At 34.0% G+C, this 22,269-nt stretch overlaps 2 protein-coding genes across 4 annotated transcripts in view; one reads left to right on the forward strand and one right to left on the reverse strand.

Annotated features, from left to right (window-relative positions):
- The window catches only part of LOC143240139 (nicotinamide N-methyltransferase-like), a 425,422-nt gene extending 419,740 nt beyond the window's left edge, over positions 1-5,682 (forward strand). For all 3 annotated transcript variants that reach the window (XM_076482074.1, XM_076482073.1, XM_076482075.1), the window contains exon 4: positions 5,088-5,682. In XM_076482074.1, the coding sequence (XP_076338189.1) occupies positions 5,088-5,517 (430 nt within the window). In that variant the 3' untranslated portion in view covers positions 5,518-5,682. The remainder of the gene's footprint in view (positions 1-5,087) is intronic.
- Positions 5,683-11,499: 5,817 nt separating this feature from the next.
- Positions 11,500-22,004, reverse strand: LOC143240142 (uncharacterized). The gene is made up of 4 exons (XM_076482079.1): positions 21,794-22,004; positions 14,626-14,872; positions 13,841-14,117; positions 11,500-11,822 (listed from the first exon to the last, which is right to left on the reverse strand). Exons 3-4 carry the CDS (start codon positions 14,073-14,075, stop codon positions 11,644-11,646), a joined length of 414 nt encoding a protein of 137 aa, XP_076338194.1. The 5' UTR covers positions 14,076-14,117; positions 14,626-14,872; positions 21,794-22,004; the 3' UTR covers positions 11,500-11,643.
- Positions 22,005-22,269: the final 265 nt, after the last annotated feature.

Here is a 22,269-nt window from a genome sequence, read left to right on the forward strand (position 1 = left end):
ATTAAAAAATACATGATCTTAGAAAACCATTTGGAAACAAAGATCAAGTTCTAATAACAAAAACGAACATGCTTGCCCTTTCAGTCGTGGGAGCGTTATAATATGGGGGTTAATCTCACTATTCGTTGGTAAAATAGTAGCTCAAAAGTTGACGGTGGGTGGTGATGACTAACTGCCTTCCCTCTAGTCTTATACTGTTAAATTAGAGACGATTAGCGCAGATAGCCCTCGAGTAGCTTTGCGCGAAACTCAAACACAAACAAATAAACGCTCCAACTTTTAGGTTCGAAGAAAGTAGTAGTACTTCTGGTTATTGACCAAGCAGGCTGTCTTATAAGAGATTCTGCGATTATAGACGTAAAACAAGCTCACTGTTTACATGAGCAAGATGTAAAGTATGAATGACATTCTTCCTAATCATTGTTTATACACTTAATAAACATGCTAATTATTCATTGTAATGTATTTTTCTCGTTTCAAATCACACGTGTTAGTTACTTTGTTTGTTTCTGTTAGTTCATACATCTCGCCAGTTTCTCACATACTTTAAATTTCCAATAACGTATTACATCGACGAAAAAAAACATCGAGAAACGAACATAAGAATTAAAAGTTAACATCAGAAGATACCTGTTATCAGCAGATAATGGGAATGTAATTTTCACAGCATTTTTGCGCGAAATTCAAATCAAACCAAAGAGAAACGATCCTTTACTACATTTACGCCTCTTACCTGATGATGACCCGATGTTTGTGTCGAGACGTTGTAATTACTAAAAGCAGAACTTACCTATTGTAAATTTTATATTGTGTTTTTGAATAGATTATGTAGTTCAGTAGGTTATTCGCTAAACATTGATATTTAAGTTATTACCTACAAGATAACCTTTACAATCAATATCCCAAATCAGAACTAAGTAAATATTTAATTGCATCAGTATGACCAATTCAAATTTGGAAAGGTATGCCTGCTTCAACTCTAAATTTACTAACTTTATCTTCACGAAAGCTAAGTTTACAAGCCTTTAGTAAATATTGAAAGTCTGAATTATTAGTAATTATTTGTACTAAAGATTTTCATGTGAATTTTTGAAGACTTTGCTCATTCAGTGTGGGCCTACAAATCATCCTGAATGTTAAAGCACTTGTTTTCATCGAACACTTTACAATAATTTCAAACACCCCCTTAATGAATATTAAAAGTTTTTGTTGTTAAAACATTGTATTCTGTTTCATCATTTCTTCCACTCTAGTGCAAACTGTAAATAAATCACAATAGGTAACAAAATTTTTACTTTTTCTTGTTTCTGGGCAGAATGTGTTATTTCCCAATTGCTTATTCCAAAAGTAAATGGAAAAGACCTATTTTTCTCTTCAAAATTTGCTTTTGTGATCTGGGTAATGAAATTTTCAAAGTTGCCCATTTTCCAGCACATTCCAGGTAGATTCAGTGCTGAGTAGCTGATAGAGAATTTTCTCGAACTTTCAAGAATTTTCAAGAACTTTCTAGAATGTTGTAGAACTTACAAGAATTTTCCAGAATGTTGTATAATTTCACACGTTAAGATGTATTTTGCTTCTTCCACAATGTATCCGGTATGTCCGAGGCAATTGGAATTGCCTGTAACCCAAACGAGTGGTGTCTCTTCATTGATAGCTCATCCAGAAGCCTCAAAGCTGTGCTGCTCCATAACGGGAATAAGTATCCATCTCTTCCCCTGGCTCATCTGGTGCACCTCAAAGAGGAATACAACAGTGTCAAGAACTTACTAGAAGTCTTGAAGTGTGATGACTATGGCCAGGAGGTTATCGGAGACTTCAAAATGGCGGCATTCCTGATGGGTCTCCAAGAAGGCTTTACCAAGTTTCCTTGTTATCTTTGCCTTTGGGACAGAAGGGACACTGCAGTGCACTACAACGGGAAACACTGGCCACAACGGACCGAGTTCTCCTTGGGGAGGCACAATGTCAAATGTGAGCCACTAGTGTACCTCCAGAAGGTGTTGTTCCTACCATTGCACATAAAATTGGGTCATATAAAACAATTTGTCACAGCTCTTGATAAGGAGTCTGCAGCCTTCAAGTACCTTCGAGACTTCTTCCCTAAGCTGTCTGACGCGAAGGTTAAAGCTGGTGTCTTCGTTGAACCACAAATAAAGAAGATCCTGGAGTGCACAGAATTCCTCAAGAAGTTCAATAGAAAGAAAAAATACTTGGGGCAGCTTTCTTGCAGTAGTTTGGGGCTTCTTGGGCAATCACAAGGCCGAAAATTATGTGGAACTGGTTGAGATTCTGGTGAAGAACTACGGAAAAATGGGCTGCAAGATGTCCTTGAAAGTCCATATCCTTGACGCTCATCTTGATAAATTTAAGGAGAACATGGGAGCATACTCAAAAGAGCAAGGCGAGCGCTTCAACCAAGATATACTGGACTTTGAACGCCGCTACCAAGAAGCGTATAACGAAAACATGATGGAAAACTATATTTGGGGGCTGATACGTGAAAGTAATTTACATTTCTGTCGCAACTTTCGAAAAACTACTCGTTTCTAAACATTTTTTGTTTATTTTTGTATAACTTTAGCACAAATACATGTAAATTTTGATTCATATGTTGTTTTATTCAGACCTTATGTAAATGAAAATGTGCAAATTTGCCCGTTTTTACACAGAAAATAGGTTAATTTCTAAATTTCATTATCCAGGTCACAAAAGCAAAGTTTGAAGGGAACAATGGCCTCTTTCTGTACTTTTACAACATAAGCAATTGAGAAATAACACATACTATTCAGGAACAAAATTTGTTACATAGTGTTATTTGTGTTACATAGTGTTATCAATCTAAAGTGAAACAAGAAGCTGATAAAAAGGAAACAAGAAATGAGTAATATATTTTCCTGTGCACTGATTGTCGCACTGATCACTACTTTAGCAGTTTCAACTTTTAATCTTTTCACACCTCTTTTCTTCTAATGTTATGGTTTGTAACGTTGGAACAGTAATTCTCCTTTTAAAAACATTAAATAGCATAGTTTAGTGCTGTATTTTAAATGGTAGATTATGACAATAATGAAACTTGTTTCGATCTTCAATTCCACATTATAAATAATTTAAGAGTCTTAATTTTTTATAAAAGGTATAGAATGTATTTTTACAAAAAAATTGACTGCAACCTTTTAGGGTTTAAGGCATAAAAAATTTGTGAACAGATCGAAGAACAAAACTTTTATCACATTTTGACTAAAACAGGTTCGAAGGTTCTGTCTTTGATATGGTGAAAGTAGGTTTAATTTTGTTTAGAAACATAAAAGTGCTAACATTCCACCATTTGGAACAGCTGTGGTAATTTTTCAGAGTTTGCTTTATCCATCCAGCTTGGCTCGAGTCACTTCTTTATCTATAGATTAATAGGGACATAATTAGTTAGTTAGTGAAGCTTGCTGATGGCATGCAACTTTTGGATATCTTCAGCTGTTTGAAAGATGTTCAGGTATTACATAATGATTTCAATCAGACGTAAGTTGGGAAAATATCGTTTATTTATAGAACTTGAATTTGTTATCATGAACTGGATCACATTTTTTACGCAGATTGGAAAAAATCAAATAGTATGAATGAATAAAAATAATCTAGACATAATAATTGATAAGTCACTCAAGCCATGGAACCAATAATCTGTTTCTGTTAATAGATAATAGAATTTTATCGTGTACTTGTAGTCATATTGATTACAAGTTAAAAAGAGATAAAATTTATCTTCTCATAATTCATTAGTTATGCCTCATTTAGAGTACAGTTTTGGTATCCTTATCTTAGAAAATTTACTGACCTACTGAAAATAATTAAAAGGATGGCCACTAGAATGACACTAAAGATGAAAAGCTTACCAAAATGAAGAGATTAAGATCTCGTAAAATATTTTTTATTGTGAAAAAAGGTATAAATTGACTTTATTGAAGCTACAATATTACCTGGGGATTGATAGGATAAAGGTTTCTGGTTTCTTTTTTGAAAATCCTGAAAATGAAAGGAAGTTTAACATCTGAAAAAAATGTCCATGTTTTTTTCACAGGGTGATTTTTGTCAATCGTGACGGCTAGCACTTTACAGGAGTTTTAAGAGAACTATAAATTTTTTTATGAAAAGTAAAGTGTGGGTTTAATGTCCTTATTTCTTTCATGGAGAGTGCAAGAACATTGGAGAGGTTCTTGTTGTCCATAGGTTACATTATTCTAAATTAACCTAGGATTTAGAATGTGTGTGTGTTTATGTGTAAGATTACACGAAAACATATGTTACTGTAGAAAACATGACCATCAGCTGACGTACAAACCAGAAATGTAGGCATCACTGGTCCCATGTTAAGATATTCCTACCGTGAACTGTGAGTTTCAATACCTTACATTAAATGTTACTGAACATGTTTCGTATTAGTTTCGATAAGTTGTTTAGAACAGCGTGTTTAAGTTGAATGCAACTATTACAGTAGAAAATACACTTGGTATTGTGTTTTGTCCTCTCCTTTTTTTCAACTTGTAAGGATTCATACTTTCAGTAAAATCTTGTTTTAACCCTTGTTTGCATTAGTTCTTTCCTAGCCATTTATACTGTGTGTTAATTTGTATCTCACCTCCTTGAAGACAGTTGAATAAGAAATGACACCGTATGTAGTTATTTCATATAAGAATTTAATGTACCAAAAATTATGAGATTTCTCACCTTTAGTTTTCTGTGATTTAGAATAGCAAGTACTATAAGAGCCAGATACTTCTTTTGTGATTTAGCCCATACATATAAATCAAGAAAGATTTTGAATATTTTTCGTGCATATCCAAATCTCAGTATCAGTAAAAAAATCAATGAGATTTTGCATTAAGCCTATCGGACATAATTTCAACTATTTCTTTAAAAAGAAATAAAAAATTATTGTAAATTATCTCTGAAAGATTCCTCAAAATTCAGAATGAAGATGAACTTTTCAAAAGATCAGTACCTAAAGATTATGACAAATCATTTGTTTTCATGTGAACTACTTTCATGTAACCTGGATGTTAAAATGTTTCAATAAGAATTTTCGCTATTTTTAGTGATCTTGATGAAGGCGTAAGAATCTTAGAAGAACGACTTCGAAAAACGTTGAAGAATGTTAGCTTTTGTGATGTTTTTGAATCAGTTCCTCTGAATCGTAGAGAAGCTCCTTTTGACATCATTATTACGTCACTCTGCCTTGAATTTGCAGCTTGTGATTGGTCAAGCTATGTTCAAGCTCTGAAAAACATCGCTTCCCTCTTAGGTCTTGGTGGAGGAATAATAATGGTAGGCGCTCTGAATAATACGTTTTATTACGTTCAGGGCGAGAATTTTCCTTCTTTAAAGTTGGATCAACCAATGATTGAAAAGGCAATGACGTTGGCAGGATTCCAGGATTTCGAATGGAAGATTCTAGAACGACAAGTGACAGAAGGAAAACCAACAGATCATGATGGTTGCTTTTGCGTTAGTGCTATAAAAATGTAATTATATTGCATTAAATATGTTTATGAGGATATTAGCGCATTAATGCGCTTCCCTTTAACTAAAATACATAGTTGAATGTTCTAACAAAAGCTCACTTAAGTAACTAAGATTTTGTCTAAATCCTTTAAATTGGTGTCAATAAAGTGCTTTTGTTGTCTGCTTCAATTTTCTGACCGAAACATCATTGTCTAAGGCATTGTAAAAAAATCTACGTCAATAACACGCTTATTGTGCTTCAGTTTTCTGCCTCCCCCACCCCCAGTGTCACAGTGCTGTGTCTGTTTCGATAACAGTTCTGGGCAGCTCACAGACAGCCCAGTCAATAGCTTTGTGCTCAGGTACAAACAAATGAATTTCCTGACGAAAACACTGTTTTTCAAAGACATTACAAATCTCTTCTTTGTTAACAGGGATTACTATTACTAAAGAAGAGATTTCGGTTTTTAAGATTAGGTTAATAAGAATTTTGGGTATCTTCTAGAAATATATATAAAGTTAAGAATGACGTAATATATAGTATATATATATATATATCATCACGAAACGTTCATATTTTGTTTAATTCACGTTCAGCTACATAATTTCTTTTGTTACGTCTACATACATTTCCCCGAATAAACGATAAAATGGAACTTTCAGTCGATTTGAAAACATAACTGAACTACCTTATTAAATTAAACCATTTTAGTAAAATATAGACTTTTAAATTATTTTCATGGTGTTGTTTCATCGGTTTCTAAGCAACTATATTAATGTTTTACGAATGTTTTTATACACAAAATATTTAATTATTATTGGTTTGTTTGTTTTGAATTTCGCGCAAATCTACTCGAGGGCTATCTGCGCTAGCCGTCCCTAATTTAGCAGTGCAAGACTAGAGGGAAGGCAGCTAGTCATCACCACCCACCGCCAATTCTTGGGCTACTCTTTTACCAACGAACAGTGGGATTGACCGTCACATTATAACGCCCCCTCGGCTGAAAGGGCGAGCATGTTTGGTGTGACGGGGATACGAGAACTTTCTGAACACTAAACTTAAAACCTGTTCTGTCATAGAATCAGTGATATTCCACCATTATCTCTACAGCACAGTGTTTCTTTTCTTTTTTTTTTTTTCCTTCTTAAAACACGAGAGCATCGTAGTACCGATGCACTCCAAAATGTTATTATCCTCTGAACCAGGGTCCATCTTCGGAGAATGGACCCCATCAGAGCTGCTCTACTTTCTTTTCTGTTGAAGATGATAAGAACTTAATGTCAAATATATACAACGTTTTATTATCTTCTAGAAACATCACCAGTAATGGTGTTTTTTTCATATGATGTCATTTGTTAATGTATGTATGTGGAGTCAGTTGTTAATCTTGCATACATTTTTTTACAGTGTATAATGTCAGCTTTAACCAGGTATTAACTCTATGTAATCATATTCTATACTAGTAGCAACTTGACATATATGTTATTTGAATTGCTTGCTCCTTTCCACAAAACTTTTTCTTTGTAAAATGAAATTAAATCAGCAGACTTAACATGACCCATCAGTTTGAACATACAACCAATAACAGCATATTTCTTACTTTTATATCTATATGTAATTCATTCTAATTAATACCTGAACATGACAAGCTACTTACTTAGAGTATAACTAAAAATCTACTTGGTACTCAATTAAACATATGGCGCGGCATGGCCAAGCATGTTAAGGCGTGCGACTCGTAATCCGAGGGTCGCGGGTTCGCATCCCAGTCGCGCCGAACATGCTCGCCCTTTCAGCCATGCGGGCATTATAATGTGACTGTCAATCCCACTATTCGTTGGTAAAAGAGTAGCCCAAGAGTTGACTATGGGTGTTGATGACTAGCTGTCTTCCCTCTAGTCTTACACTACTAAATTAGGGACGGCTAGCACAGATAGCCCTCGAGTAGCTTTGTGCGAAATTCCAAAACAAACAATTAAACATATTCTTCTTGCTTTCCCAGTTGTAAAGATCAGAATACTTTTTCTTTTGTTAATTGGGTATCCTCACCGATAATTTTGTTGCTGCAACTACGTTCAGGCTTGTAAACATATGTTATGGTAAATCTTCACACAAAACATGGTGTACACTAGTAAGTTATTCAAAACGTCATATAAATGTATTTACCAGTGAATGGTCAGAAAGTTTGTCTGGATCTGAAGTAAGCCCTTGGAAAAGCGAGAAGTGTTAGACTACAAGTAGATTTACATAATGACCGAATATTTAATTTAAATGTTGATAGCTTATAGAAAAACAACCATTATTCAATGAAGGGCAAGGGATTACGTGTTAATGTGTATATTACATTTTAAAAAAGGTTTGTCAAAAGTAATAGCAATGGAAACGTTATCAAATAATAGGTTATTATTAGTGTATATTCACACACACATTCCTGTAACTTATGTTGTGTGAACCTACATAAAACCTAGGAAAATTCTATTATAATTCTGCTTTCACATTCCGTTACACTGTTTTAAATATGACAATCAACTATAGAGTTTCGCACACAATGAAACAGCGATTCGTGGGTTGGCTGCGAAGATAATAGGTGTATTCACCCGTAACTACTGCGAGATATGCCAACAAGAATAGCTTGACATGCTAATAAAGTAGCGTATTATTATTCCTGTAAGAAAATCAGACAAGAATATACCTAATTTCCATTTATCATAATTACTTCTAAATGAAAGTTAAAGTTAGAAACCCTCTTGTGTAATGAAATATTTCAATTTTAGGAATTGTAGAGAAAGAAAAAGGAAATGAAGTTTGGTAAACTTAAGTTAGACCAGAAACATATAATGTAGTCTGATACTATAACTAGCCCTTTTCGTTTCAAGGCATTGCAGAAATCCCTAGCCTTAAGCCTAATAAACAAGTCACAATAGTTTTTATTTGTATTTGCTTAAAACTTAAACTCCTCTTACTTTTCTCGTGTAAATTATTACCCCAACAATACTTATAATTAAATACTTTAAAATATAAAATGTTACAAATCTCATCCACCCTTTTTAAACATTTTACTTAAAAGATAAAATATTCTTTAACAGATATGAAATCATATATTGAACTAAAACTTTCAGCAGTGATAAACATCACATCTTAAATTAAATACATTCATTATATATTAAATTATCCTTCAGAAAAAAACAACAAATGTATTCTGAAAAATAAGATTCTTTAACATTGATGTTTTACAAATGAGTGAGAGAGTCACTTAAACCTCAACACGATTGGATTGAACTCATACAAAAAGAGGAAACAAACAGGAAAACAAATCTTAAACATAAAAACACATGTCTGCAAAATAATTTAATATATATTATTTATAACTTAGATAGAGAGGATAGTATGGCTTATCTAAAGTATCCATGATAGTAAATTATCCAACATACCAATGTAAATGTGAGCTATCAGATAATTTCGTTGTCTCTCACAAAAACTTTCCTAATTTACACCAGATCCTCTTGGAGTTGATGCACCTCTTTCTCCTCATGGTTACAAGGTATCCAGGCTTTCCTCATCTGGCTGTCTGATCCTGTCAGTGGCACTTTAAAGCTTGTTTTTTTTTTAAATCCGCGCAAAGCTACACAAGGGCTATCTGCGCTAGCCGTCCCTAATCTTGCAGTGTAACGCTAGAGGAAAGGCAGCTAGTTATCACCACCCACCGCCAACTCTTGTGCTACTCTTTTACCAACGGAATTAACCGTAACATTATAACGCCCCCACGGCTGAAAGGGCGAGCATGTTTGGTGCGACGGGGATTCAAACCCAGGACCCTCAGATTACGATTCGAACGCCTTAACACGCCTGGCCATTCCGGGCCACCACTTTAAAGCCACTAGTTGTTACATCAAAATTCACCGAAATATCCCATTTAGGAGCTTTACTGGAAGATCTTACCTCTTAGATTCTCTTCAGGAATAACCATTTACCGGCTCATCGGTTGCACGTACGGTAACAGTATCAGTGACAAAATTGAGAGTGCTGAGATCTTTCATGTCAATTGTTTTATACCTCGTTGACGAGAACTCGTATATAGGAATTTTGGAATCTAAAAAAACAAAAAACCTCTTTGATTCGTTTGAAACAGCTGAAAAACTTAAATAAATTCTCAGGTTTCACCATAAGTTCTTTAACTTGTTTCCTGTTTAACCTAAACAGACTTGAAGTAAACTGAATTTCGTAAATCATTTTTGCTTAATAGAGCACGATCCATTTGAATGGAAAATACGGCATTATTATCCATATTAAAAACACAATACCAAAATACGTTTCATCACTACTGTAAAGTTGGCATCAATATGAACCCTTGCCAAAGATGATTTCAATTGAATAAGCTTTCGCCACAAGGTACATTCGGTGTAAAAGACACTCATTTTGATAACATTTCGCATTGTCTGGTTGGACATATATTTTCGTAACGTGTGGAAAGTACCTCTTTCGAAGTTTAACAATGCTTTAAAAATTAACAAAACATCCATCCAATCTGGTTTGGAATTCGCAGATAAAATAGAATTGTAATAATTAGTTTAATAATTATTATCGTGAATACTTGTTATATTTACAGTGTACACCATAGCATGTTATGATTTATGTCATGATGTTCACTGTTTTCTCGTGAAAATATACCGGATTATATTTCATCACCAGCCAAATTCTCATAGACAGGTCGAATTCGATATGTCTGTTTAATAACTAGAACTGAATGCCCAATATGCGACATGACTTTGCATTCACAGTCTTTTCGTAATTCGTTATGAACAGGATTTAGCTTTTATCGCAATGATTTCATGACAGGCAATATTAGTCAGCCTTTACTGCATGAACCACACCTATAGTGAGTCAATTTAATGATAACAATACATATAAAGTTTCCCCGTCGCGCCATGCATGTTCGCCCTTTCAGCCGTGGACGCGTTATAATGTGACGGTCAATTCCACTATTCGTTGGTAAAAGAGTAGCCTAAGAGTTGGCGGTGGGTGGTGATAACTAGCTGCCTTCCCTCTAGTCTTACACTACTAAATTAGGGATGGCTAGCACAGATAGCCCTCGAGTAGCTTTGTGCGAAATTCAAAAAACAAACAAACATATAAAGTTATATCGCACATTGGTCATCTTCGTTCATTCTCATCCACTATTTCCAAATATTGCGAATATTGTATGATTTTTCTTAGTCAAAATGTTAAGGACGGTATTGGTAAGTCTTTAGTTTGCATTGTTAAACTTAACGTGAAAAGGGAAGACATCGCGGTTGAAAACTAAAAATTCATGTTAAGCATAACTTATTTTAATGATGTACAAAGGAAATTATATCGACGAAACTTTCGAAATTTAGAAAACATTACTTACGATTTTCATACTAAATAAATATAAATCAATGTGTTTATGACACAGACCACCTTTTGAACTGGAATAGTATAAAGTCTCAAACTTTTATTTCTCTTTTTAGATCTTGGCTGTACAAATATATATTATCTGAAATATAATTATATTATATTATATTATATTATATTATACTATAAATACACTTAGCTATATCGATGCTATGTGGTATGAGTCGTAATAAAAGTAAACAATATACTAATAATATAAAAATACGTGATAATTTTATTTTAATACTAAAATTTGTGTCATCTGTATATTATGTGAGTTTTGTGGTTAGATGAAGAGTTAAACCCTATAATTGCTGTTCTATGTTCTTTTATAGAATTGACATTGTTTTATAAGTTTTTTAAAAACACGACTGCCGAAAACAAACAAAACTATGGTGTTCACATTTTGAGTATAAACAATTACGTGTCTCTACAAATATTGTTTTATTGTTTGTCTATTTTACTAAACTCAGTTTCGTTTTTATTTTTAAATTTCAATACGTAGGTTGCGCTAAAAGAATATTTTCTACAATAGTATAAAATTAGTACGTACTGTATACTTCTTGGAATTTAAATTCTCTCTTCCAAGTTTTACGTTAAGGTGTCGTGCGTTGTGTCTTTTAAAACATAAAAATATTTTAGGAGTATCTTTGAGAAATAACTCGAACTTTCCTGTTACCAATTCTGCAATAAAACTTTATTAATATAAAAAAATCGGAACTTTAAACACATTTTTACTACAACTTTTCGATAGTAGTTAAGGTTTCTTTTCTTCTTCCTTCATCTTCGACCGAATGTAGATTATGAACGGGTCGTTTGGATCTACAGGTTTTCCTGGGGTAACCTGTGTAAGTCCACTGATCAATCGGAAATACGTTTGGATATTGTATGTAACCTCCTTGTCCAGGAAATAAATCTTGTTTATGAAAAAAATAATAAATGAATTAATATAAATATTGGTGAAAGTAATCATTTTAGTCAAATAACTTACAACTGTTCAGCTCGAAAATTTAATAAATGGCCTTAATCTTCCTCTATACTTTGCGACTGAAATCGATTGACTTGATTTCATCTAAAAGCTACAAGGGTTAAGCAGTGGTCACAGCACTGACTGTTCTTTTTCCAATTATGGAATCCTGTTGTAGCATTTTTGTAAGTGCACAGTTCTGGTAGTGAAGCGCCCTCTCTGTTTCTGAAGCCACCCTGAATTTGTTATTGTACTGTAAATAGCATAATTTTGATCCTATTACTTCATCTAATGTTATATTCCTGAGGTGTATGACACTGGTCACTCTTACAATACTCTGATCAAGGCCGTACTGACAATGTTCAACTCATTTTGGTTTTAAAGATACCATCTGGTCTTTCCACTTTTTAAATAACAAGAAAAATTTAATAATTCTAGCATCTTTCCATTCCCAATAAAAATACTATGTTATACACTAAATGATATGATTTTATTATCATCAATTACACCATGTAACAAATTTTTTTACTTTTTCTCTTTCCTGGACAGAAAGTGTTATTGCCCAATTGCTTATGCCTAAAATAAATGGAAAATACCTATTTTTTTTATTCAAACTTCGCTTTTGTAACCCGGGAGCGTATAACGAAAACATTATGGGAAACTATATTTTGGGACTAATACGTGAAAGTGATTTACATTACAGTCGCAAATCTCGAAAAAACTACTCACTTCTAAACATTTTTTTTTCATTTTTGTATAACTTTAGTGTAAATACATATAAATGAAAATGTGCAAATTTGCCCGTTTTTACACAGAAAATAGGTTAAATTCTAAATTTCATTATCCAGTTCACAAAAACAAAGTTTGAAGAGAATAATGATCATTTTCTGTATTTTACAACATAAGCATTTAAGAAATAACACATACTATCCAGGAACAAAATTTGTGTTACATAGTGTTACGAGAAATAAAATGTAAAATGTGAAAGCATGTGTCTGTACTGCTAAGTCAAGAAACCTATGAGATCTAACTGATCTCGGTAAACGTCACCTGAATAACTGATCCATATTTAAGTAATCAGTTTGTTTGTTCTTGGCACAAACCTACACAATGGACTATTTGTGCTCTACCCACCATGGGTATCGAAACTATTTTTAGTGTTGTTAGTCCACAGAAATACCGCTGTGTCGCTGCGTGAAGAACGTTAAGATGAAAGGTTTACAAAAGCAGGCCTAGAATACTTAGAATGTTCTAGATGACAGCATGAAATCTGTAAGTGAGACATCAGATATAAACACTGTTGGGTTAGCGAAGTAGCAATTTAGCATTGAATAAGACAGTGTTTAATTCTTTTAGTTTACAGGCATTTAGTGAGATATTTCTGTATAGGCAATCTTTATAAATTTATGCTTCCAAGATAAAATGGTGGATAAGCTCATAAAAACGTTAAGGTAGGGTTACAACAGTATATTTGTTACCGTTGAAATTTTTGGTTAAAAGACGTTTTATGCTTCGTACACTAGTGAAAATAAATAAGTGAGAAAAAGTCGTCATTGTTTTTCATTAACAATATTACCAATAATCACAAATATGTTTCTTCATATACTTACAGCAATTAATCAGTTTTCCATCACTAAAGATATGTCTCGCTTTCTTACTACGATCTCTATTTAGATCTATAGGTGGATTGAAGAAATCCAGTATCATTTGAAATCATTGTCCTACCTTGATCGTTGTATGAAAATCGTTATTTAGTATAAGCTACTGTTTTAATTTTACTTTTATCGTAATTTTTAACAAATGTCTGATTTACTTCAGATAGAAAATGTTAACCTCATCTTAAATGCTTGATAGATCAGCATTAATTTAAGAAAATGTTACTACAAAACTTAATTTTATCTTTAAGATAACCAGTGATATATGACTTCAAAACCAATTAAACTACGTTGTCTCTTCAGACGACATACTTGTAATAGGTTGATTTCCTGGCAGACCACCAATGCCGGGTATACCTGCCGTAGGATCTGGCGGGACTCGAGTCTGACAACATAAGTCATATCCGAGTTTATTGCAGCAATACTGGCGATTAGTTAGAGACAGGCTGCCACATCTTAAACAAGCACTAGGATGAAAATAATTCTGTGCACTAACTACCGAGACTAAGGTTAGGCCTAACAAACCCAGGAGGATTATCCACTTCATGTTTGGCCTCGAATGAATACTGTTCGTTTCCTTTTCCTCACACTAAACATAAAACATTGTTATAATTCACACCAAACATACAAGTAAAAAACACACTGTCGCTGCTAACTATGATTTATAGTTCAGAAATGTAATAGTTACCAATTTTTCAATAGGTCTTACACGAAAACAGATGTTAACGATGAATAAAATAAATAGCAATCCTGCTTACAAAAGATAAAAGTAACAACTGTAATAACTCTTAAAACATAATAACAATTTGAAATTAACGTCCATTAGATTTAAGTCGCTCTAGTAAAGTGTTTTGGCTAAGAGTTCAGGAAGAATACACATGTAACACTTGATTTTCTACCTAAGCCGCAAGATTTTACAAGTATTGTAAAAATAGTTTTATGTTTTTCAAAATCACAAAAAAATAGTTAAATAGAGCTCATTCACGCTTTGTGTTTAGTTCTCAATAATTTCAAGTAAACAGGCTTCTTTATAGTACATGGTGATATTTAAAAACAATAGAAACTTAATGTTACTGCGTTTTGAAATGTTAGCTTACCTTTACATGAAAATAAACAATAATCCTTTTTCCCTCGTTTTACTTATTGTTTAAAACATGAAACCAGACTTTATACCGTCTCTCTGTCTCTGCTTAGTGTTAAAGCTTCAGGAACTTCGTTGTTTTTTATCAACATTGTGATCCACATATTAGTGACTTGAAAATAAACCAACGATCAGGTCCCCTTACACGTGACTATAATCTTCATCCAGTCACTTACTAGTATCTATTTTTAGCGTCTTTCTATCTTCAAGTAAACAAATCCAGAAACCCAAAGGGTTAGTAAACAGCAAAATAACTTTTCAAAATATTTACCTTGAAAATATTTTAAGAAAACATACCTGTTTCCAGGAGGACGAACAATAATTATGTCTCTCGCATTTCGTTAACTTTATCAAAATATCAATATTGTTCCTGTTTTATACTCATTAATGGTCATTGATAAACAAACATAGATGTAAAAATGTACCTTTATTTGATTATTAGAAATATCTAGCAACATATCCTATTCTATGTAGAATTTTTAAATCTATATTTACTTTATAAATACGGCCCGGCATGGCCAAGCGCGTTAAGGCGTGCGACTCGTAATCTGAGGGTCGCGGGTTCGCATCCCTGTTGCGCCAAACATGCTCGTCCTTTCAGCCGTGGTGGCGTTATAATGTGACGGTCAATCCCACTATTCGTTGATAAAAGAGTAGCCCAAGAGTTGGCGGTGGGTGGTGATGACTAGCTGCCTTCCCTCTAGTCTTACACTGCTAAATTAGGGACGGCTAGCACAGATCGCCCTCGAGTAGCTTTGTGCGAAATTCAAAAACAAAACAAACAAATACTTTATAAATGTGAAAAGACAAATTTGAACACTAATTAATATTTACAGCTAAACTCTTGAAAACTTTCCAAGTATCTAAAGATGGAAATTTAAAAAATTAAAATATTATTCATTACTATAAAGTATTAACTTTACTGTGCAGTTGGTTTGAATTTCGCGCAAAGCTACACGAGGGCTATCTGCGCTAGCCTTCCCCAATTTAGCAGTGTAAGACTAGAGTAAAGGCAGCTAGTCATCACTAGTGTTCTCTCAAAGGTGCGTAGTTGCGTTGCCCACAACAACCAATAAAGTGCCGCGCTCTTCATTATTTCAGCCACTCACATCCTCGTTAATGGTGAGAATTCTCAACACGTTAAAGACCAAGACCGTTAATAGGCATAATAACCAACATGTAACATTTGAAAGCGGTCTCATGATCCAGTAGGATTGACGGTCTAAAAATTCTTCCCACCCTAAAAAAAAAAAAAAAAAACGTAACTGGTAACGCACATCTGCGTTAACTTGATAACTGGTGAGCATGAGGAAAATTTCTTTTGCGCGCATGAAATAAGAAAATAAGATGGAATATTAGTCATCAAAACCCACCGCCAACTCTTAGGTTACTTTTTTTTTTTATCAACGAATAGTGAGATTGACAGTGGCTTTATAACGCTGAGATGAATGGATGAGCATGTTTCGTGGGATGGGGTTTCAAACCCACGACCAGCAGGCTGCTAGTCGAACTTCCTATCCACCAATCTAAGCTAGACTGGTGTAGCCACCATCATTAGCAATGAGTGATGTGATGGCAAACATATTATATTTAGCAAAATTTTCTTATCATTCGTAAAGATGCCTGAAATTTGTTAGTCTATAAATTTCAATGGGATTTTTAAACATTCGTATAAAAAATAGGATAAGAGTGACATCTATCATTTCCATGTGAAAGAGAAATATTAACACTTCATTATTTATTTCTACTTTTAAACATCTTTAAAAGATTGTCAATAAATTTGAAGCCTTCTATGTAGTTATATTTTCATTTGTTTCAGTTGACTTAAATTGGTGAAATTCTGAATGCATGAGTGTCGATGTGGCAGGTATTTTTATCTCTGCAATGATTTTGAATAAAGTTTTTAAGAACAAATGAACAAACACGTATTTAGCATTAAGAGATTGAAAAAATCAAAGTGCCAGCGAAGTATGTCTTTATCAAAACAAATTCCCTCGGTTGGATTAAGATAATTCTTTCGAATTACTATTGTGTTTAAATAATATATATTAATCATATATTCTCTTTCTTAAAATATTTCATTTGTGATGATTGTGATTTTTGTTATTTGCTAATGATTTAAACGTGTATACTTAAAAGCTGAAATCTACAAAAAGAGCTTTCCATGTTCTGCCCACAGTAGATATCGATACCCATTGTTTCGCATAATTATCCGAAAACAAAACGAATCAATGCATTTAAAAGCAACTAAAACCCTTCCTTTTTTAACATTACTTTTTTTTTATTTTGTTATGTGAAAAGGTACCGAGAAAAGATCATAAATTTTCAGAGTGAAGATAATAAAAGTCGTAGTATCTTACAGCTGGTTGTAACACAATAGATTTTACTGCTGTTAACTCAACGTTGGTTGATACAGATATGAATTATTACCGCTTCAAAATACGACATCGATTCCACATAATGATACTGGTATGGTATAGTCAAATTTGTTTTAATAATCTATTTAATAGTAAGTAATTCCAGGCATTTCATATGATGCCCAAAAGTAAAAAACGATAAAAATTATCTCGTTACTAGTAAGTAAGTGCTGAGAACTATTATTATTTTTTCCTGGTAGTTAACTGATATAAGATACTAATATTTTTTATTGTAGTAATTATTCAAATTTATTTGAGATGACCTTATAAATAGTCACCAGTAAGAAACATTATAGTAAGTTATCAAGATTATTACAGTAGCAAAGTTGGTCATAATTATCACATTTCTTTTATAAATGCTGATAATTTACTACATACGAAATTTACTTTACTACTATTTTTAGTTGTTTTTTTTTTAATTTCGCGCAAAGCTACTCGAGGGCTATCTGCGCTAGCCGTTCCTAATTTAGCAGTGTAAGACAAGAGGAAAGGCAGCTAGTCATCACCACCCACTGCCAACTCTTGGGCTACTCTTTTAGCAACGAATAGTGGGATTGACCGTCACATTATAACGCCTCCACGGCTGAAACGGCGAGCATGTTTGGCACGACGGGGATGCAAACCCGCGACCCTCAGATTACGATTCGAACGCCTTAACACACTTGGCCATACCGGGCCTACTATTTTTAGAAGCTGTAATATTTAGAAGACTCAAAATATAAACTTGTAGTTTGAGGAAATAATATCTGAAACCTTAATCTTGTTTGCTTACTTTTTACGATTGCATTTTAACTTAAGTTAACTATTTTGCTTCTGTATGTTCTTGAAGACTCCTATTTTTACTTTTTAAATTAATTTTTAATAATTTTGTTAATGGTTTCCTAATACTGATCAGAAACATTTTATAGTATTAGAATGTCTCCAACACTCATAATGTCACAGATAATTAGTAATTAAACTGAGTTCAATAAAAAATGTATGTCCCCAATAATCATACTAATGATGTTATTACTGGTACATTAATGATAATCAAAATTATTTTAAAAGTACGTATAACTATAATTCAACACATTACCCTTGATATTACTAGTAAGATTGTTATTTATCACACTGGATTTATTATACTTGTAACACTATGTAACACAAATTTTGTTCCTGGGTAGTATGTGTTATTTCTTAATTGCTTATACTGTAAAAGTACAGAAAATGGCCATTATTCCCTTCAAACATTGCTTTTGTGACCCGAATAATAAAACTTAGAATTAACCTATTTTCTGTGTAAAAATGGGCAAAAATTGCACATTTTCATTTACATAAGGTCTGAATAAAACAACATATGAATCAAGATTTACATGTATTTATATTAAAGCTGTACAAAAATGAACAAAACAGTTTAGAAGTGAGTAGTTTTTCGAGATTTACGACTGTAATGTAAATCACTTTCACATATCAGCCCCTAAATATAGTCTCAGCATTCGACATTGTTAGACCAAGATCTCTGATCAAGTCATTGAGGTTTCTTTGGTTGGGACAGTATGGGTTTCTCTCACCAGCTGCACCTCTGAAATCTAATCTGGATCTTCAATGTCCACCCCTTTTCTGATTTGCTGCTGTCTTCTAAGGATGACTACTTTCTCTCTGGCGGAGTGGCTACAGGGAGCTCAGGGCAGTGCGGCACTGGGGCGATGGATGATGGAAGGTCCGGATACATGATAGCAGATGCATCTTTGCCAGCCCGACGTTTCGAAGGGTCCACCATGCAGAAGTAGCAATTGCTTGAGTGTTCAGTGGGTTCATGCCAAATTCCTGGAATAGCGAACTTCATGGCTCTCTTTTCCCCTCTGTACCATCCTGCAAAAGAGCAAAATAAAATTCTTATGAAGAATAAATTTATTTCATCCACAATTAATGTGTAAGAGGCTCATGCAAAATATTTTACATGTGATATTTTTATATACTATTGGAAATTAAAAAAATAAATTTTAAAAGGTCTAAAATGTGTATAACATAAAATATTACTACTCAAGCAAACAAAAATATCCATCTTACCTTCTAGAGTTTTTTTGCAGTGTTCGCAGGTAAAATGAGGTGCCCAGGGTTTGTATGTTCCCCGTCAAGCATGCCGAAATATGCCTTGTAAGCTTTACATATTTTAGCAGATGCTGTCACAAAGTACTTTTTCGCTCTTGTCTTGATAAATTGGCCACATACATAGCAGAATGCGTCTAGAGAATGCTTGCAGCTTCTTGATGCCATATCTGATAAAATCAGATAGGTCTATGTGTTTACTTAGGCAGCTAGAACTAAACTGAAGTGGTCAGTGGTGAGCCCCTATATATATACTCTTCAAATAAAGAAACGCAAAAGGGATATTTTTGTTATTTTAAAGAGAAATATATGTAATAAGGTTACAAGCTCAGAGTATGTGATGTTACACGTGTTGAGGCACTGATTGTCAGACCAAAATAACAATAAAAGTTGTGCACTTTGAAAACGGAGGAAAACATCGGATTTTTCGCCAAAACGCATTCGTGTCCAATAAATTTGTTTGAGAGATCTGCATGTTCTGCAAGTGCAACATGTGCAAAATCCCTATAAAAGTGACGGGTTCTCGGTTTCCGTAGCTCAGTGACATGCAATACAGTTGCGCCAAGACTAACTGAAGTACAACGCAACAACACCATTGGTCGCTTGGAAGCAGGCGAATCTCGATCAGATGTTGCCAGAGCTGTGAATGTCCACCAAAGCACCATCACAAGGCTATGGAATCGTCACCAACAACATGGATCAACTCGTGACCGTCCACGATCTGGCAGACCTCGTGTGACCACGCCCGCACAAGATCGCAACATCCGGTTACGTCACCTTCGGGATAGGACCACCACTGCGACGTCTACTGCCTCAACCATACCAGGGCTGCGTAGGATTTCCGATCAGACCGTACGCAACCGTCGACGAGATTCTTAGGCCCCATGTGCAACCCATCATGGTGAACGTCAACGACGTTTTTCCACATGACAACGCCCGTGCTCACACAGCCCGACTCTTCATTGTCTTCTTGAGACACCACAACATCAACGTTCTTTCCTGGCCCTCCAGATCACCAGATTTAAACCCCATCGAACATCTTTGGGACGAGTTGGACCGACGTCTGCGACGGCGACAACCTCAACCGCAGACTCTATCATAGCTTGCAGCAGCTTTGCAGGCTGAGTGGACAGCCATTCCACAGGATGTGATTCGTCATCTCATCGCTTCAATGGGCAGGAGATGCCAAGCAGTTATTGATGCTCACGGGGGACATACTCGTTATTGACGTTGAGTGACGTTAAACTTCAACTAATGCAGACTTCGCCTTTGCAGACTTTGGATGTTCAGCAGTGAATGTGCAAAGTTTCACACATGCCATACAGAAATACCCGGAATAAACTTGTTAACAATATGTCTCAAATTTTGCCTTTTGCGTTTCTTTTTTTGAAGAGTATATATATATTACTATAGAAAGTTCTAAAAATTTCTAAAAGGTTCTTGAAAATTCTCGTAAGTTCTACAACATTCTAGACAATTCTTGTAAATTCGGGAAAATTCTCTATCAGCTATTCAGCACTGAATCTACCTGAAATGTTCTGGAAAATGGGTAAATGTGAAAATTTCATTACCCAGGTCACAAAAGCAAAGTTTGTAGAAAAAAATAGGTCTTTTCCATTTATTTTAGGCATAAGCAATTGGGAAGTAACACTTTCTGCTCAGGAACAAGAAAAAGTAAAAAGTTTGTTACATAGTGTTATTATCTTCCTTTGCATTACTTTGGTTTTGTTAATAAACCTAGATAACTACTTGTCGTAATAATTTCATTAGTGCTAACACGTCGTTTCTAATCATAATGCCTGTTCTAGCTCTCGATTACGTAAACTGTTTATTCGTAGAAACGATTAACACGTATTAAAGAGTTCTTAAAACTAACGTTACTACTGATCATTAACGACAAAACTAGTAGTTATAGTTACTACTAACTCATACCTTGGTATCCCTGGTAGTTGTACTTTTAAAGTTACCTCTATTTGTTCTAGCCAATAATAATCAAGCTTTTGTTACCATTACTTTTAATCATAATAATAAATTTGATTTTATTAGAACTGTTAAGTTACTTCGATTTGTACATTATAACAAGATAGTTTATATTCATAATACGAAAGCTGTTACAAAACATCTTATTTATTATCTGTCTGTTTTGAATGTAGATGACTGAAATGGTGGTTTGTGTTATAACATAAAACTTCAAAGCGGGTCAAATGACATCACGTGAAACATTCGTAATTCTTAAACTTAAAGGCTTTCCATTTATAACAGTGGGCTTTTAAGGCTAGATCCAGCGGCTGTTTTCATTCCTACCGAAGTGATACCTGAGATACTATAAAAATGTGGTTCGAACTAATTTGCCTTTTACCTGACTGCATCAGCTATAAATAATGAAACATGGTAAATGGTCTTTAAAGGCTTACTGACACGTACAACTTATTTATGTTTTCAAGCCCGTTGTTGGAATTCAAAACTATTACTGCCTTAGAGAAAAAATATTTATACCTAACTTATCAAACACTCTTTACAATTAATTATAAGTTCCCTGTGTGCAATCGACTATACGTTCAATTCAATGTGTTAATATTTGTGTGCGAGAACATGTTAATGCAAAAATTACTGACTCACCAAATATAATGCTTTATCTCAGGAAATCAAGTTTGAACATTTCGCTGTGTCCAAAAGAGAATACAGTGGGTTACAATTGTGAATTAACGAAGCCCTAATTTTAACTAAAGTGAAACCTCAGCTAAATCAAATAACTGATTCTATTTAGCGGTTTTAGATCTTTGAAACGTATTTCTTAGGAATCTTTACTAGAGAAACGTTCTAAACACAAGATTTGGTTTGTAAATGTAAGATGAGGAAGTTTCCTTCCCTTTTCCTGTTCTCCAACGTTAAATGACAAGAACCTGATGACAATTGCTTTAATTTGTATGAGCTCATACTTATGACGTAACTGAAGGGGTTTAAGTACATTTTTGGATAGACTACACCACTACAAATCAATCTCATTACCTTTGGATATTGAAATGTTTGTTTTTAAAAATAGAAAACAAAAATAAACTTTGTTTATGAAGTTTTCTGTAAGATAAGTATTTGCA

The sequence above is a fragment of the Tachypleus tridentatus genome, chromosome 13 (assembly GCF_004210375.1).
Source record: "Tachypleus tridentatus isolate NWPU-2018 chromosome 13, ASM421037v1, whole genome shotgun sequence".
Classification (NCBI taxonomy): Eukaryota; Metazoa; Arthropoda; class Merostomata; order Xiphosura; family Limulidae; genus Tachypleus; species Tachypleus tridentatus.

What these genes read in the sequence shown, in the direction of transcription:
- LOC143240142 (XM_076482079.1), bottom strand. Translation starts at nt 14,075, where the DNA reads ATGAAGTGGATAATCCTCCTGGGTTTGTTAGGCCTAACCTTAGTCTCG. An exon ending in AGGAAATCAACCTATTACAA is followed by an intron (nt 11,823 to 13,840) that starts GTATGTCGTCTG and finishes TTCATAAACAAG; the next exon opens with ATTTATTTCCTGGACAAGGA.